This window comes from Antennarius striatus, chromosome 10 (genome assembly GCF_040054535.1).
Source record: "Antennarius striatus isolate MH-2024 chromosome 10, ASM4005453v1, whole genome shotgun sequence".
NCBI lineage: Eukaryota > Metazoa > Chordata > Actinopteri > Lophiiformes > Antennariidae > Antennarius > Antennarius striatus.
In genome coordinates, this window is record NC_090785.1 from 18,186,985 (window position 1) to 18,205,611 (window position 18,627).

At 40.4% G+C, this 18,627-nt stretch overlaps 1 protein-coding gene and 1 pseudogene across 1 annotated transcript in view; one reads left to right on the forward strand and one right to left on the reverse strand.

The window, feature by feature from the left end:
* The window catches only part of LOC137602544 (gamma-aminobutyric acid receptor subunit alpha-2), a 35,221-nt gene extending 25,921 nt beyond the window's left edge, over window positions 1-9,300 (forward strand). The window contains exons 8-10 of the mRNA XM_068325377.1: window positions 5,615-5,767; window positions 7,514-7,716; window positions 8,899-9,300. Of these exons, the coding sequence (XP_068181478.1) occupies window positions 5,615-5,767; window positions 7,514-7,716; window positions 8,899-9,207 (665 nt within the window). The 3' untranslated portion in view covers window positions 9,208-9,300. The remainder of the gene's footprint in view (window positions 1-5,614; window positions 5,768-7,513; window positions 7,717-8,898) is intronic.
* An 8,248-nt stretch (window positions 9,301-17,548) lies between these two features.
* Window positions 17,549-17,983, reverse strand: LOC137602406 (DNA-directed RNA polymerase II subunit RPB4 pseudogene; annotated as a pseudogene).
* Window positions 17,984-18,627: the final 644 nt, after the last annotated feature.

Consider the following 18,627-nt stretch of genomic DNA (forward strand, 5'->3'; position numbering starts at 1 on the left):
ATAGTACAAAAGAGATTGTGTGTACATACGTACATACATACATACATATATCTGCATGTGTGTGTGTGTGTGTGTGTGTGTGTGTGTGTGTGTGTGTGTGTATACATAAAGCATCCTGTAGATGATGACAGTCTAGAACAATGCCCCATTCATGTCTAGTGAAGAAATGTGTTGCTGTAGTTGAGATGATCTGAAAGCATGAACACTCTTCTGTCTCACTGAGCGATCTAATTTTAGCGATACTACTTAGCTGAGGAAAACATAATGAAGGAAGCCTTTGATATATACTGTTGTTCTCACAGGATGGCGATAGCAGCGATCAAGATGATGGTGTAGGTGTGCTATAATTATATACAATGTTTGCATGTTTAGCCCGTGTTGTCTTATTACCATATTTACATAACAACACTGAAAACCTTTGAGTTTCTTTAGATTGATGGGTGGGGGTTTTTTCTTGCACAAATACGGCTTGTAGCAACGTGAACTTTACTGTAGTAAACGGTCATCATATTAAGTGCACACTATTAACTGCAAATACATCATTTGTAAAACTGCAGACATGTTTTAAGGGTTATTTTTGGCCAAAATGAAACAGTCAGAGTCTAGAGTCAAATTGAAAGGTTTAATATGAAACGAGGAAATGAAGCAGTCCAGCAGGTGAGGAAGAGAATGAAGATGATCCAGAGTCACAGATGGCAGGTTGGTGGAGAAGAAATCAGAGTGGGCAGAGTGGCAGGATGATCCAACAAGGCAAGCAGGCCGGCAGGCACTGGGAATTTGATGAAAAAACAATGTTAGAAAAAGCAAACATGAGGAGAAGAAACTAGGATTTGGCTAATAGAAAACTACCCAACTCCCAAAGTCTGAGAGGAGAACATATTTATATGTAGTATATACTGTAGAACACAGCCCCAGATGTGCTACAAGAATATTATCCCTAAAAGCAGGCCACTCTTCTACAGAGGTCTGTGCCAAGACACTTTGACCTGCAATCAAGATCAATTACGAGTGTTTCCTGTGCACATTTGGAGAACATGAAGAGTTTATGTTTATAAACAGAATACAAGGTCCACAAGCCTTTCATGAGCATCGGCGGAAATGGGCCATGTTCCAATAAGGAATGCAAGATGAGAGAAAGAAAAATATGAGGAAAGAAGATGCTTTAGAGCAGTTTTGTACCATGGATCTGTGGTGGAAATGTAAATGTGGAGCCTCACAGTACAGAAGAGTACAAAGAATAATTTACATTTGATTGTGGAATAGTTTAAGGAGCTTGTTCCTGGACATTGACCTCAGGGTTATCGCCTCCACAGTCTGACTGTAAGGTTGAGGCAGGAGTGGATGATTTCTTCTTTACGTCCATGAGCACAGTCGGTGCTCTTTTGTTTTTTTACTTTTTGAACTGCTAATGCTGAAGTTTGAAGATATTGTTGTATAGTTTTAGTGAGAACATCAATATCCAGAACTGTTTCTTACTTCACAAAGTGTGATATCCCTGCAACACTGATGAATTAGTAATTAATGAATTTACTGTAATATAATCTCTGAAGTCAAATACAAGCAATGTAAACAACAGGTTTTTCTCCCTCAGATTGATGCAGAATAGCACAGAAGAAACAGACTTATTAACCATGACCCTGTACCAAACGCTCCAGTGCTATACTCCCCATAGGTATCAATTACCAGTATGGAGTATGTCCCCAGTGACTGCACTCCACTGTCAAGGGAATCCCTGCCTCCATTGCATAGAGTAAGACTATTCTTCCATGCAGTAAATGTTCCTATCTAGGTTAAGTCGTGTATGATGCCTCTGTAGAAGGAAGAATGCCTGCCAGTGACTGTTTCTCTTGTTTAACTAGTCACTCCACATTATCTGATTGGCTGACTTTAAATTAATCATTCATTGCTTGTGTGTCAGTGTTTGGTGTAGCGTACTTGCAAACTAGGTCATTTGGCACGAATGAATGTGCTCTCAGGCTTCACAGAACGGACATCTTGCATAAGCTTCTGAACACACCAACACGCTGTTACAAAAATTCCACTCTTCACCATACATTTATTTGTTACACAGCGGTGTTGTGAAAAGTACCTTACCACGGTCCACGGATGTCGGGCCATGTGTTTGTGTCTTAGTGCATGCGTTACACATTAAAACAAGTCAACTTAGTGATGCTTCACTTCTGACAATAGAAGCTGTTTAATGTAATGTGTGCGTGTGTGTGTGTGCGTGTGTGTGTATCTTTTGTTTTTTGGATAGACTGTAAAACCTTTTTCTGTAAAATTACAGTAATTAACTGGTAGTAATGTACAGTGTTTTTTATGGTCTGTTATTGTATCACAGGTTTATACTGCATGATTAGAAATACAGTACGCCCTCACACATTCGCGCATCAACTCTCTCGACTTCATCTCATTGCGGATTTTTGGTAGGCAGTCACGTGACACCGTACGCGCATTCTATTGGCTGACGGCGTCTGGAAGTGCGCTTTGTTCCGTGAGACACAAAAGTACTTTAAACAGTCGATAAGAGTGTGGGAAAAGGTAATACAGATAGAAGGTGGTTTAATATCAGTATGGGGAGCGTTCATAAACGTTTAAATTACCGTAAATAATAAGATAAATTGTTTGTTGCTCTATCGCGGAATTCATTAATCGCGTGTGATTCCTGGAACGCATTGACCACGAAGAACGAGGGCGTACTGTAGATATAACATTCTTTACTCTATTCTTGTAAATTTGTCACATTAATGGTCAGTCTTTCAATAGATCAGTGTGTATTTACAGCAAAATATATTTTAATTTTTCTTCTACCAACAATTAAAGAATGGTGTTATAATACTTGATGAGTTAAATGAATAACAGAAGGCGCTAGCACGAGTATGTTCACCCATTCGTCAACAGAAGTTGCCATGCAAGGCGCCACCTGGTCATCAGGAATCCTCCTCACATGATCACTCAACATACCGATGGACCATTGTGACTCACTGCTGCTAATAATAAGAGTAAGAATAGTAAAGAAGAATGATAAATAATTAAGTATTAGTGACACACTTTCTTGTGATGCTCTGCGATTTGCAGTTAATTCTATGTTCTTTTACTGCATTTATGTATTTCCCACCAAATTCATTGCAACTCATTATGTCCAAGGAGAGTAGAATAATGTTAAAGTTGTTCTGTAAATTAACAGGTTTTACAGTATAGACTTAACCTGCTAGCAGCAGTAAACAGATGGTGTGTCATGTGTATGATTAGGTAGCATTAGCATTTGAAATGATATTTCCCTCACAAGGGAAATATCTGTCTCAAAACTGGTTTGTAATTGCTGTGGGATTCTGTCACGATGAGTGGCCTCTTCAGCATACAGGCCCGCTCCAATATAAAATATCGATTATAACCCCTTCAAAGAAAATGAAATGGCTGTGGCTGGAAGTCAGCTTGTTTTCACTCACTTGGTTGTTTGTTGTTGTGTTTTTTGCCCTTTAGTGGCAAAAAAAAATTGATCGATACTGTAGAAAGGTCACCTCCAGCATTGTAACAGATTACATTGACATAATAAATCATTTAACAGCCCTGTGAGAACCAAGTGAGGGGTTTACCATCCAGGAAATGTTTCAAGTCAGTTCCAATGGAAATGCATGATGGGAAATGTAGTATAGCTTCAAGCTGTGGCGCAGGAAGGAAACAGCGTGGGTCGTCTAGTGATGACAAGGTTCCTTGTCTAATCTACCCCCTCTTATCAAAGTCAGTGAGACGCTGAACTTGTAATTGCTCCTGATGGTGCTTGTTGGGTGTCTTTCTGTTATTGCTGTGTAAGTACAGGTATATGCGACTGATATAGGGGTGCATTACAGGGAATGTCCCTGTAATGCACCCCAAGAAAGAGTTCATATTTATCCTAATAGTAAGCCCTTCAAGGTTACTTCACTTGGTGTTTCTGTGACGAAACATAAGCCTCCATTTTCAGAGCATGTTGTGTGTGTGATGTGAGAGTTAGCGCCCTCTAGTGGACGACTGGCGATTGTCTTTTTGTGTCAGTAAGATATTCCTGTCAATAGGACCCTCTTTTCTTATGGCAGAAAACATGACGGGATTATGATCTCCATGTTATAATTACCGTGTTCCATCTCTGTGAAGTGATCTCTGCCTTCTCTGGAGAAAATGGACCCTCATCCTGTGCATTCCTGGCGTTTATGTCCTCCTCCCTCTTCCTCCACATAGGCACCAGGCTGTCATGCAAATTAAATTAGAGAAGATATAGAGCTCCGTGGGGTACTAAGAGTACACACAATTCCTTTAAATTCCAGTGCCTGAATGAATGTGTGTGTCTGTGCAGGTGTGTGTTTGTGTGTATGTTTAAAGATGGAGCATTATCCGTGACATTACTGCTAGGAATGCAAGCAATACAACTACAGTGCTATAAAAAAAAAAAAAAAAAAGAAGGAATAAAAAATCTTTTGGGATTAGTCCTTGAAATTGACACTCCCTCCCCCTTTCCACTGCTGAAAAGGACTTTCCTCTTGCCAAGTGGCAGTGTGTATCAAAGCCTTCATTTCAGAAACGCAGCAAATGAGCTATGTTTCTCTGTTCTGTTGCCATGGGTAACACATCTTTTCCTTCTCATGTCTAATCTTGGCTTCTCTTTGAGATATCTTCCATTTGGAAGGCCTGTTTGCTACTGCAGCATTGGCACTGTTTCACAGCCTTGTCAGCTATTAGGCTTTACTTAGTGGCTAAGAAATCACACTGCCTACTTTCTATGTACGGATGGATTATTTAATAAAATGTGTCTGTTATCTGGCTGTCTAATCTATGTGTTTGACAGTTTTTGCATCTTAAAGCTGCATTCTCTGCAGGCTTTGCATGAAAATATAATCTACTGATGTAAATTGGATGAGAGTGAGACCCACAGGAAGGTGTGGGGTTGGACTCACATTGTTAGAATTCACTGGGAGAGAGAAATTGTCTGTAAAAAAGACAGCTATGGCAGGTCGAAAATTTATTTCTGGCTATTAATTGTTATCAATGTATTTGAATAGAATAAATGAAACCAAAAATTTAACATTTCAACATTTCAATCTTGTTTAACAATAAACTTTCTTTTAATTAATTTTAACATTGGAACAATTTTATGTGATTTTTTTCTTTCAGCCATCACATTATGTTTATGAGTAATCGACTAAGAAATTGGTTCTGTAAATGTAAGAAAACATAATTTGCCATAGCAGTAGAGCAGTTAATATTTATGCATTTATTTGTGCAGGTTTCTATTTATTTCTTGTCTAAATAAAAGTATTGTCTTCACATTTTTTACAATTTAGCATTATGGTCAAAGATAGGCCTTATCAAAGTTGCTGAAATAAAATGCAGAATTACATGCATATTTATCTTTCTTAAAATCCCCCATCAACAACTTCATGCGCAACAAATTTATGTCACGTAACACAGTATATACCTGTCATTTGCTACAGGTGCAGCTTTACATCCACAAAGTGGAGGTCACCAAGTTTATTAATTTGTTCCTAGGATGTATCATGTAACTTTTAAGTACCAAAATGTCAAATGGTAGCAGGAGTATCTGCGGGGCGATGCATTAAAGTGAGTCTTGTGTCCACAGGTGAATACACAGTGATGACAGCTCATTTCCATCTGAAGAGAAAGATCGGCTACTTCGTGATCCAGACCTACCTACCTTGTATCATGACAGTTATTCTTTCCCAAGTGTCTTTCTGGCTGAACAGAGAATCGGTGCCAGCTCGGACTGTGTTTGGTAAGTGTATCTTTAGAACACCTCAATGGCTTTAATGCAATTTAGGCTGATGAATGTTGGATTTCACACTTATGACCAAGTGAAGAAATTCACTCTCCTTTTGTTAAACTAGCCTTTGTCTTCATGGCGGATTGAGCACAGCACGTGGCTGAAAGTTGATGACAAAGGGTGTTTACAGCAGAAAACAGGATAAAGATGAGGAGACATTTCTTAGAGACCTTAGTGGATTTTTTTATCCAGTTGGATAAGCTGCAGCACTATTGGACTTGTTTTAAGACCAATGAAACTAAGTAACAGTGACCTTAAACCAGCGGTACCCCTCCCCCACCCCCCAGAAAGGAGGACATGCATACCACAGTTTATTTCACACATTGTATTTAATACAATCCTCAACCTTTCAAAAAAAAAAAATCTAAAATTATTACCATAATCTACAACTTCTTTTAGAATAAGAATTTAGTAACAAAATACCAAACCTCCTTTACAGGTTGATAATTTTAAGTCAAACCTTTTTCAAGCACATTAACTTGAAAAAAGTTAATGTGCATGTTCTGAGTAACATTTTTCTTTTTACATTTTTGACATTGGTTTCCATTTTAAAAATAAAACCCCTCTGTAAAAATGGGATTTAAAACACAAACCACCCCTTTGGAGGACAGAAACAAAAACCCAAAGGTTTATTGTGCAGAAATCACGCCTTGAATCAGAACTTTTCAGTGACCGGTGTGGGCCTGCTTCATTCCACAGACCTACTCAAATCACAGTTTTGAGATTGATACTCTGAATTCATTTTCAGTGCCCCGGGTTTGATTAGAACTTTTTTTTCGATTGAGGCCACAGAATTCACATAGGTAGGATGTGGACAAAAGAAGAAGATGGGTTAAAGTTTTCCACTCCAATCCAAAAGGCAGCCATTGTCTCTGACTGAAACTAGTGTCAGTGTTGAATCAGAGGTGACATCAATGAACTGAAGGCAGCAAGTTGTGTTGAACCGAAGGGGTCACGGATCCAGTCATGTTCTCTGCGATCCGGCATGAGGAAATATTTCTGGAAATGTTTCTGACGGCTGGAGATGTGTGTTTCCATCTCAGCTTGTTATCTTGTAGAAATGATTGCAGGTTCTCAATTGAGTCCACATTTCCATCTTCTCCTCCCTCCAGCCACATCTCCAGTTTTCTTGATGAATTAGGTGATTTTTATTCTGCCCGATATGGGAGGTGTGTATTGGTGCCCTGCGACCGATAAATTCACTCCACTGAATTTCTGAAACATGTCACTGAGATATGCAGGTTTTATGAGGAACTTGGTACAGCTAAAATTGTGGGCTAGATCACTGCCCTCCCTCAAAAAGAAATGGATTTCATCTCAAAGCTCAAGGATCCCGGACAGCACCTTCCCCCCATGACAGCCATTAGTACTCATTATGAATCAGAACCGCTGTGTGGACAGAGCCCATTTTCTGCTGAAAACGTGCAGGCTTTCACAGGTCCTGTTTTTATATAGTTGACTTTGGCAGTGACATTGGTCATGACATCGTTCAGCGCTTCATGAGCGCTTATAGCCCTCCCTGTTTCCCAATTGAGTTTTGTGTAATCCTGCTGTAATCCTGATGACACAGTACCGGAGTGAGGGATGCTGGGAGTAAATGTCTTCATTTTCAAACAACCATCATAACCGTTAAAACTGCGTTTGATTCAGAAGACCTGAATATCCAAACCTGTGTCATTGTCTGTTGTGTGTTTTCAGGTGTCACCACTGTTCTAACTATGACCACACTCAGTATAAGTGCAAGAAACTCCCTACCTAAGGTGGCTTACGCCACCGCCATGGACTGGTTCATCGCCGTCTGCTACGCCTTCGTCTTCTCTGCTTTGATTGAGTTTGCCACCGTCAATTACTTCACGAAGCGCGGCTGGGCTTGGGATGGAAAGAGTGTTGTGACTGACAAGGTAATGATGAGAATAACCTGCCTCTCTGACAATTAACATTTTAAAAGACAATTCACTTTCTCTGTAACTGTATGTTGACAATTTTAAGTCATATTTTTTATTTTGGAGGCTGAGATACTATTTTAAACCTCCAGATGGGATGTCAAAGCGCTACAGCTGATTTTTAGAGCTGCAATACCACTCAAAAAATTTTGGATGTTGAGTGAAAAAATAAAATGTTAATAATACAATGAGGTGATTTGGAAATCTTGAGTGAACACGGTGCAAATATGAGATACTACATGTTCATTCTGAATTTGTTGCCACCAGTTTGTATCAAGTTGGGACAGACTGTGTTCTTTTAAATGCGGCCTGAGGTTCTTAAAGGTCTTTTTACCCTCTACATGTACACATTTATCCAGATGCTTTTAATATCATGGTTTGTAGATGATCAAATCCTCATATTTCTTCAATTTACTCACAGACAAACACTCTTCTTAAATATCTCCCCATCTCTGCTTGTGATTGGCTGGCGCATGATTCCTCCTCATGATTCTGCCACCTGTTAACAGTGAACCTTTTTCCTTATGGACCTTGTGGAATGAACTAATGAGGTGTTTCTGAGTTCTCACAGCGTTCCCATTCTTTTGATACTCCTATTCTGATTCGATCGAGGTGTGTTTTTGGCACGAAATTCAGAATTAGCATGATTTACAAAATCAGTCATGCTTATAACATACTAAGTCAAATTTGCAAAATTTCAGGTGAAGTTAAATTAGAAACGTTTTTGTAAATGTCATGATAATTATCTGAACCTAATCAATTTCCATCTGTTAAGCCCCCCCAACACGCACATTTTGTGTGTGTGTGTGTGTGTGTGTGTGTGTGTGTGTGTGTGTGTGTGTGTGTGTGTGTGTGTGTGTGTGTGTGTGTGTGCGTGCGCGTGTGTGTGTGAAAAAAAACACCACACCACAGCAGAGGAGTAAATAATACTCCCTGCATACTCTCTATTAATTACAGTCAATGGCACATCATATGTAAACGTAAAAGTGCCACTGCCGCCTACAGTAGCGGATGTGCAATTACACTTTATTTTGGTGCGTCAGTGTAAAAGCAAACAGCAGTTTCGCCATGCAGGTTCTACAGGGTCTCAGAGATTTATTGCTGCCTATGCCTCATCCACTCTTTGTGGTCCCTCAACAGAAAAAAGAGAGGTCCTCTGTCATGAAGAAGAACAATGCCTACGCTGTTGCAGTGGCCAACTACGCACCAAATATCACGAAGGATTCCAGCACCCTTCCTACTATTGCCAAAGGGGGAGCGTCTGAGCCCAACAAGACCAAAGGGGATGGCAAAGTTCCAGACAGCAAGAAGACGTTCAACAGCGTAAGCAAAATTGACAGGATGTCACGGATTTTGTTTCCAGTTCTCTTTGGCAGCTTCAACCTAGTCTACTGGGCTACCTACTTAAACAGAGAACCCATTATAAAGGATATGGTCCCCTCTAATTAGAGGCCACTCTAATGGGTTCTGGTTTGGGGACTAAAATGAACCAAATACCTCCAACAACTGTGTATACATACCTTTGCAGAGTGAAGTCCTGGATTGCAGTGTGATCCTCTATCTCCGCCTGTTTTCTACACTGTCTGCAGCACTTTTGAAAAGCCTGGCTTTTGTAAATGTGTATGTATATTTATATTCATGGTTTCATGGTGACATTTTGTGTGATTAGTTCGATAGAGTGCATATTTCCTTGAAAGTATGTTTCCAGTTACAGTATGTGGCCACTGTACATACAAATCAAATGAAGAGTAAACACATAAACATTCCACTAACGTTTTATTTACAATTTCTTCTACGTGTTAAATTTTACTAGTAATACCCACTCTTGATAATACAATATATAATTTTCTTTGGGTGAAAGGGATTTATTATGTCATATTTGTAACTTTCTTTGCCATTTAGAAGTGGCCTGACTCTTTTTTTTTTTGTCCAAGCCAATGCAAAAACACACTTGTATAATATTGTTACGGTGTAAAAGTTGTTTTATTATCTGTGACTGCAGTTATGGGGCTGCAATCAAAAGCTGACCTCCAGAAGTATTCACTCCAACATAAAAATGAATGCTTGTGCATGCAACACAGACAGTTTAGATTTACAGAGGAATTATCCGTAATTACAAAAAAAAATATGAAAATTAAATAAGAACAACGACGAGGAAAGTAGCAAATGCAAGAAAAGGGCTAAGATCAACACAATTACGAAAGATGCACACATTGTATTTCAGCAGTTAGAAGGTACAACACACGCTGTTATGTTCAGTACATGAATGTGATGATGTTGTTTTAATTCACATTGAAAAAGCAGATATTCGGTCAAAGAAGTGTCAGTTTTGAAATGTTGACAGTTCTGCAAATTTGTTTGAAAATGCATTTAGCAATTTTTCGATATTTGGTTGAATCAGAAAGTCATGTGAATGCATGAGCCAGACAGTTCTGTGAAGGTATTGCTTTCCAACAGTCGTCACAATCCCAGTGAATGCAGCAACATGAAGTTCACACTGGAGTTGTGTTTTTAAATGTAGGTCCTACATTTACTCCCCTTTTAGTTCTGTTTTTGTCTCCAGAAACCTCTGAGGATAACTCTAACCTTGGCCTTTTTGTGTTGTTCACCAGCCGCTGTAGCTGGGTTGTGAATTTGTTAATCTAAGGAGCAAATAAATTTTAATGAAATTACAATTGTGAAGAACACGATGCTCCATAAGGTAAGTAAGTTATCCATGTTGATGCTCAGACTTTTTGGAGCAAGGATGTCATATGCTAATTACAAGTGTGTGGTTTAAATGTGCACAAATATAGCAAACAAAAACTTGTTGAAACATGTTTAGTGCACCTTTTTTTGGCTTTTCTTTGGTGCAGTAGCTCTGGAGGACAGCCAGGATTTGTACTGGAGACTAAAGCGTTGTGGCGGCTGTAATCAGCATCTGCCAAAACAATTCTGTGTGATTTTTTTACATCCAGTGCTTGTTTACGCACACAGTTCTTAAACCTAAAAGCTATTTTGAAATAACAACTGATCTTAAAATATACAGGACTGCAAACGCAGTTTAATTCAGGCTTTCATGTGTGGATGATGATAATTTCAGTCCTCTGTCAGCAAGTATTTTTATTAAGTGTAGCATTAATGAAATTCTTACAAATAGATTCTTCTCTACACTACACAGTCCAAGTCAAACATGCTCATTGCTGAAATCCAATTCTTTTGATGACAAACCAACAATATGTTATACTTTATTAGACTATTTTATGATCCTGAGTTTATGCAGTCTCAGCCATGGATGTAATAGAGAATGGAAATCATGTTCAGCCCCATATCCGTGGCCAATTATGGTACTCTAATGTGTTATGTTTTCATAAAGTAATATGATTTGGCTTCACGTCAATAATTTATCTTAATTTTACTCATTTTGATTGTTGAATCATACCTTGCATGAAGCTGAAATCTAGACTTTTATTTCATTTTGTTATTTTGTCAACTATATTATTTTTTAATTCATTTTCATTTCAGATTTTCTCCAAGATCCCATTCGGATCTTAAACATTCCAGATAAAATGATTGTTCACGAGGTGTATGCTTGATTCAGTGCACAGTTTCTAATAAAACACATATCGTTTCAATTGTTCGTATCTAGTTTGTGCCCTTTGTTTGATTTAGACTCTGATATTGTTATCTAAGATTTAAAAAATGACAAAGAATGGATACATTTTTGCTCATCATCAAATGTGTTTTTTTTTTCATGTGGATTTCACTTCTAGCTTTTCCTTGGAAGTAGAGAATTTACATCAGCCCAGATCAGATTATGGGACTTTGAGTGAGGCTGCTCAGCCCTTCTTCAGGAGGAGAGGATGCTGTCAGGAAATGTTTCTAGGCTGCCAAGGACTATTATTACAAGTTTGTTGGCAAAGCCCACAAAAAGCCCGGGGGCACTTAGCTGTAATGCCAAGATCACTGAAGTTTCATTTTGCCGCCTCATCTTTCCACCTCTCAAGCGCTGTGCTGCTCAGACTGGAGACTCTCGATCCACTGCTGACTGTGTTCATCCGCTCAGAGGCCACGTCTGACAGAAAACAATACCAACGGATGTGACGTGTCCTATATGGTCGAGCTTCGTACACCCTTTACCAGAAATCTTTAACATGAAGGATCATTATAATTACTGTACTTCAAAGTGTGTTATTCCGCAATCAAACAGGAATAATAGAATGTATTTTCCCCACAGCAGAGAGGTAAGATAGAAGAACTACATCACTCTGGATTGTTGTCTTCTTAATCAGTTTCACTCAATGATGGCCAGACGAGGACAGTTAGATAACCTCTCACCATTACATTAAATCAGTGGCGTAGACTGAGACACCATGAACACGTCACTGCTTTAACAATCTATCTTCATCCAACTCGCTCATATTAGTGAACACATACTAAATTGGCGTCATACAGCATGCTAACTTACACATACATACCTTCACATATTGTGACAGGAAAAAGACACTTTTACAACATTTGCCATGTAATCTGACCTGATGACATAAACGTTGTTGTGATCAGATATCGAGGACAAGTTACTTTTCACTGGATTTTATTCCTTCCTCTGTTTTTACAAAAATATTGACTCCCTGTATATTGTCTAATATTGTATGTGCTGCTGAATAAAGAGCATAAACATTTTTAGAAAGCATTTAACATGTTTCATATTACTGATTTATTTTTACACGAGGGCCCTCCAGAGTCCTTTGCAGCAGCATGATTCAGACTCAGCATTAAATTGGTCAAGGTCTGTTAAAGAATTTTTGAATTGCGTCAAGTTAATTACATATAGGTCAAAGTATTCACCAACAATCACACTAGGCCTAAAATGTCTTCAATGCAGGATAGTTAAAAAGGATTTGTACAGTCTTAAATTATGATGACAAATACTATACATACAGTATTTCATATGTTCTGAATATTTTGGTTTAATTTTTTGTGTGCAGCAACTGTTGTTCCAAAAAAAAAGTCTTCAAAATGTGCTCATATCTAAAGGATATCAAAAAGTCTGTGAGGCGTGAATACTCAAGATATCACAGAAATGTGTTTTGGATTAATTCGACATGGCGGATGTATTTCTGCTTATATGCGATATATCAAGATGTGGACAAGAGTCTGCGTTCTGTTCTCTTTGTTCAACCTGACGAGCCAGATGGAAGCTCTAAATGCTGATAGAGACACACTACAGGTGAGAAACAACGCTGGCCCCCTGGTGTCGTTGCTAGATGTGCATCAATCCAATCGGCAGCAGAAGAAAGAAAGAATAACACATTATTTAGCAACCCAAACAACACATTTCCTGTAACACTACAATGTCTCTCTAACATGTGTAGTGTTGTAGGTTGTATAACATTGTAATATTAGACTGTCAGTGGTGAGGAACACGTACATGAAACAATGTCATGACGTCTATTCTTTTTTTTTTCCATTGCTTTGTAGTTAAAGGAGACATAAATAGCTTCCTGTTGGGTAATATCATTTTGAGATGTACCTGAACAACAAAAATAAATTTATCTCACCCATGGAATATACATGAGTTCTGTCAGATTGTCCTAATAGCAAAATTATGAATAGCTAATCTTCTTTTCCTTTCGGCTTTTCCCTTCAGGGGTCGCCTCAGCGAATCAGTTGCCTCCATCTAATCCTGTCCTTTGAATCCTCTTCTCTCACACCAACTACCTTCATGTCTTCCCTCATTACATCCATAAACCTCCTCTTTGGTCTTCCTCTAGGCCTCCTGCCAGGCAGTTCAAAACTCAGCATCCTTCTACCAATATATTCACTATCTCTCCTCTGGACATGTCCAAACCATCTCAGTCTGGCCTCTCTGACTTTATCTCCAAAACCTCTAACATGTGCTGTCCCTCTGATGTACTCATTCCTGATCCTATCCTTCCTGGTCACTCCCAGAGAGAACCTCAGCATCTTCATCTCTGCTACCTCCAGCTCTGCCTCCTGTCTTTTCCTCAGTGACACTGTCTCTAGACCAAACAACATCGCTGGTCTCACCACAGTTTTGTACACCTTTCCTTTCATTTTAGCTGAAACTCTTCTATCACACATCACATCTGACACTTTCCTCCACCCGTTCCATCCTGCCTGGACACGCTTCTTCACCTCTTTTCCACACTCTCCATTGCTCTGGACTGTTGACCCAAAGTACTTAAAATCCTCCACCTTCTTGATCTCTTCTCCCTGTAACCTCACTCTTCCACTTGGGTCCCTCTCATTCACACACATGTACTCTGTCTTACTGCGGCTAACCTTCATTCCTCTCCTTTCCAGGACAAACCTCCACCTCTCTAGCTTCTCCTCCACCTGTTCCCTGCTCTCACTACAGATCACAATGTCATCTGCTAACATCATAGTCCACGGAGATTCCTGTCTAACCTCATCTGTCAGCCTGTCCATCACCATAGCGACCAAGAAGGGGCTCAGAGCTGATCTCTGATGCAGTCCCACCTCCACCTTGAACTCCTCTGTCACACCTACAGCACACCTCACCACTGTCTTACAGTCCTCATACATGTCCTGCACCGCTCTAACATAGTTCTCTGCCACTCCAGACTTCCTCACACAATACCACAGTTCCTCTCTGGGCACCCTGTCGTAAGCTTTCTCCATATCTGCAAAAACACAATGCAGCTCCGTCTGGCCTTCTCTGTACTTCTCTATCAACATCCTCAAAGCAAATACTGCATCTGTGGTACTCTTTTTTGGCATGAAACCATACTGCTGCTCACAAATGTTCACTTCTGCCCTTAGTCTAGCTTCCACTACTCTTCCCCATAACTTCATTGTATGGCTCATCAGCTTTATTCCTCTGTAGTTGCCGCAACTCTGCACATCTCCCTTGTTCTTAAAAATGGGCACCAGCACACTTCTCCTCCATTCCTCAGGCATCTTCTCACTATCTAAGATCCTGTTGAACAACCCAGTCAGAAACTCTACTGCCACCTCTCCTAGACACTTCCAAACATCTACAGGTATATCATCAGGACCGACTGCCTTTCCACTCTTCATCCTCTTCAATGTCCTAGATAGATAGATAGATAGATAGATACTTTATTAATCCCGGAGGATTCCTCCTCACTTCATCCTTACTAATCTTCTACTTCCTGGTCCACAACAGTCACCTCTTCTAGTCTATGTTCTCTCTCATTTTCCACGTTCATCAACTCTTCAAAGTACTCTGTCCATCTTCCCATCACACTACTGGCACCTGTCAATAGACTTCCATCCCTATCCTTAATCACCCTAACCTGCTGCACGTCCTTCACATCTCTGTCTCTCTGTCTTGCCAACCTGTATAGATCAGTCTCTCCCTCCTTACTGTCCAACCTAGCATACAAGTCATCATAAGCTTCTTGTTTGGCCTTTGGTACCTCTACCTTCACCTTCACTGCATCTCCCTGTACTCCTGTCTTCTCTCCTCAGTCCTCTCAGTGTCCCACTTCTTCTTAGCTAACCTCTTTCTCTGTATACACTCCTGTACCTCCTCATTCCACCACCAAGTCTCCTTATCTACTTTCCTTCCAGATGACACACCAAGTACTCTCCTACCTGTCTCCCTGATCACATTAGCTGTAGTTGTCCAGTCATCTGGAAGCACCTCCTGACCACCCAAAGCCTGTCTTAACTCCTTCCTAAAAGTCATGCAACACTCTTCCTTTTTCAGCTTCCACCATTTTGTCCTCCGCTCTGTCTTTGTCCTCTTCATCTTCCTCACCACCAGAGTCATCCTACACACCACCATCCTATGCTGTTTGGCTACACTCTCACCTACCACTACTTTGCAGTCACTGATCTCCTTCAGGTTACACCGTCTACACAAGATGTAGTCTACCTGTGTGCTCCTACCGCCACTCTTATAGGTCACCTTATGTTCTTGCCTCTTCTGGAAGAAAGTATTCACTACAGCCATTTCCATCCTTTTTGCAAAGTCAACTACCATCTGTCCTTCTGCATTCCTCTCCTGGATACCAAACCTGCCCATCACCTCCTCATCACCTCTGTTTCCTGCACCAACATGTCCATTGAAGTCTGCACCAATTACAACTCTCTCACTTCTAGGCATGCTCTGCATCACTTCATCAAAGTCCAACCAGAATTTCTCCTTCTCCTCCAGCTCACATCCTACCTGTGGAGCATACCCACTAACAACACTGAACATCACACCTTTGATTTCTGGCTTCAAACTCATCACTCTATCTGACACTCTTTTTACCTCCAGGACATTCCTACAATGCCTTGTGAAAGTATTGCCCCCCCAAGAACTTTTTGACATTTTCCCACATTTCAGGCTTTAAACTTAAAGATAACTAACTGAAAATATTTTTCAAGAATCAACAACATGTGAGACACAAAGGTGAAGTGGAACCAAATTTATTCAACATTTTATATTGTGTTCAGCTTAGCTAACCGACCCAGAAGTTCCCTGATGACTTCTGAATGATCCAATGTTGACCTAAATGACAACAATGACTAACAGAGTGCATCTGTGTGTCATTTGGTCTCACATTTGCACATTCTACATTTCAGTTTTTTATTTGAAAACACAATATAAAATGTTGAATGAATTTGGTTCCACTCCACCATTGCATCTCACATGTTGTTGATTCTTGAAAAATATTTTCAGTTAGTTATCTTTAAGTTTGAAGCCTGAAATGTGGCAAAATGTCAAAATGGTTTGGGGGGGCAATACTTTTGTAAGGCACTGTAACAAACTCCTCCTTCAAAATAACTCCTACTCCATTTCTCTTCCTATCTACACCATGATAGAACAACTTGAACCCTGCTCCTAAACTTCTAGCCTTGCTACCTTTCCACCTGCTCTCCTGGACACACAGTATGTCTACCTTCCTCCTCTGCATCATGTCAACCAACTCTCTACCTTTTCCTGTCATAGTTCCAACATTCAACGTCCCTACTCTCAGTCCTATACTCTTGGCGTTCCTCTTCTCTCTCTTCCTATGAACACACTTTCCTCCTCTCCTTCTTCGACCAACAGTAGTCCAATTTCCAACGCCACCCTGTAGGTGAACAGCGCCAATGTCGGTCGTTGTTATTCCGGGCCTCGACCGATCCGGTGTAGAAGTCATATATTTGATTCGCATATTGACTTGGCAAAAGTTTTAAATTGGATGCCCTTCCTGACACAACCCTCTGTATTTATCCGGGCTTGGGACCGGCACAATAAGACACTGGCTTGTGCCCTCTTGCGGCCACATTTCTTTTCCTTCTTAAAAACACTGCCGTTTTTGTTTGGCCCAGGAGGTCATTTAAAATCTGCCACTCCTTATTTTGATTCTTCCTGTGTTTAAAACCAATAATGTTGACCTTGTTTTTAAGCAACAACAATGTTGGTTAAAAACAAGCCCAAATGAGAGAAAGATTCTCTCTAAAAACAGGAGCAGATTTCCGAGCCTCTGACAGTCCAGGAAACATTGAAAAACAGTTTTTCTGCAAGAACAGTTTTCTGATACATTTGGATTTAAAATCGAAATAAAACTGTTGACGGCCACAGCATCACGTAAAAATCCTCCAATGAAGAAAGAAAGAAAAAAAAAAAAATTTTTTTTTTTGAAAACCCAAGTCATCATTTATTGTGACAGAAGCAGGAAGGGTTCCGCTCATATATGAACACTGCGGTAGAGGACAAAGATGTCATCGATCACACGAGCAGTCCGAACTATAGGAATCAATCAAGTCAGACATCCTGAAAGACGTGGTCCTCCTGGACCTGAAGGCGGTCCTGGTGGTCCTGGTGTCAGCACTGGAAGCTTCTATTTGTCTGGATGTCGTCCAGGATCTGCTGCAGCTCCTCGTCCCCAAAGCGGCCCTCCAGACTGGGGATCAGGGCCTTGGCCTCCTCAGCAGCCTCGGGACACAGGTTGGCTAGACTGGTCAGCTCGAACTCATGGAACTTCTTCTCCAGCAGCAGATTGCGGACGGCCGTCATGGTCTCTCGGTTCTTGAAGCAGCTGAAGCGGGCCGTGTAGTTCAGGGTCTTCATGAAGGCCTCGGACAGCTCCTGCTCGTTCTCGACGCTCTCGTTCTGCTGCTTCCGCTGCTCCAGCAACATGTAGACCATCGAGTTCAGCAGCGTCTCGGCGTTTTCGAACTCTTTAGGAAACACGAGCTGTGACGCGTCCTCCTCAGAATCACCGACCTGAGCAGCAACCACTCCGTCTCCAGATGCCATGCCAGCTGACGGCCGGCCAACCGCTGAAAGAAAGAAAGAAAAGAATGAACTGCAGACATCAAAGCTTTAAAAAAAACCTCAACATCATGACCTTTTTTGGTGGGGGGTGGAGCCTATCCACCTTGACAACCAACCACACATTCACATCTAGGGCTTGTCTGGAGTCGACCTGTTCTGCAATTATCTGGTGGGAGGAATCCATTCAGTGCATGTTCATCGAAATCCTCGCATTCACTTCATAGATTGTTGGATACATATTAAAATATAATGTAATGTTTTTGTGCACATTTGATTTTTTTTTTTAAAATAATGTCTTCCCATAGACATTTTCACACGGTGGAATCTGGTCTTACTTAAAAACGAGTGCCAAGATGTGATTATACGACTGGCAGGAACAGCAGCTTGCACAGGCCCACTATCTGATCGCACAGAGCCGAGCGATCTCCGTGAAAGCGGCCGTTTGGTTGTCATAGCAATCGATATCCAATTATATCCTTGACAGATTGAGTGGGCGGGACCTCTGACTACAGAGCGCTCCAAAGATAGTAGCATATCAAAAAACTCTCTGATGTCCTTTCATAGGTTAAGGTTTGTATTTTATTATTATAAATGTAATCTATTACGTTACTGAATCGTAAGTACTG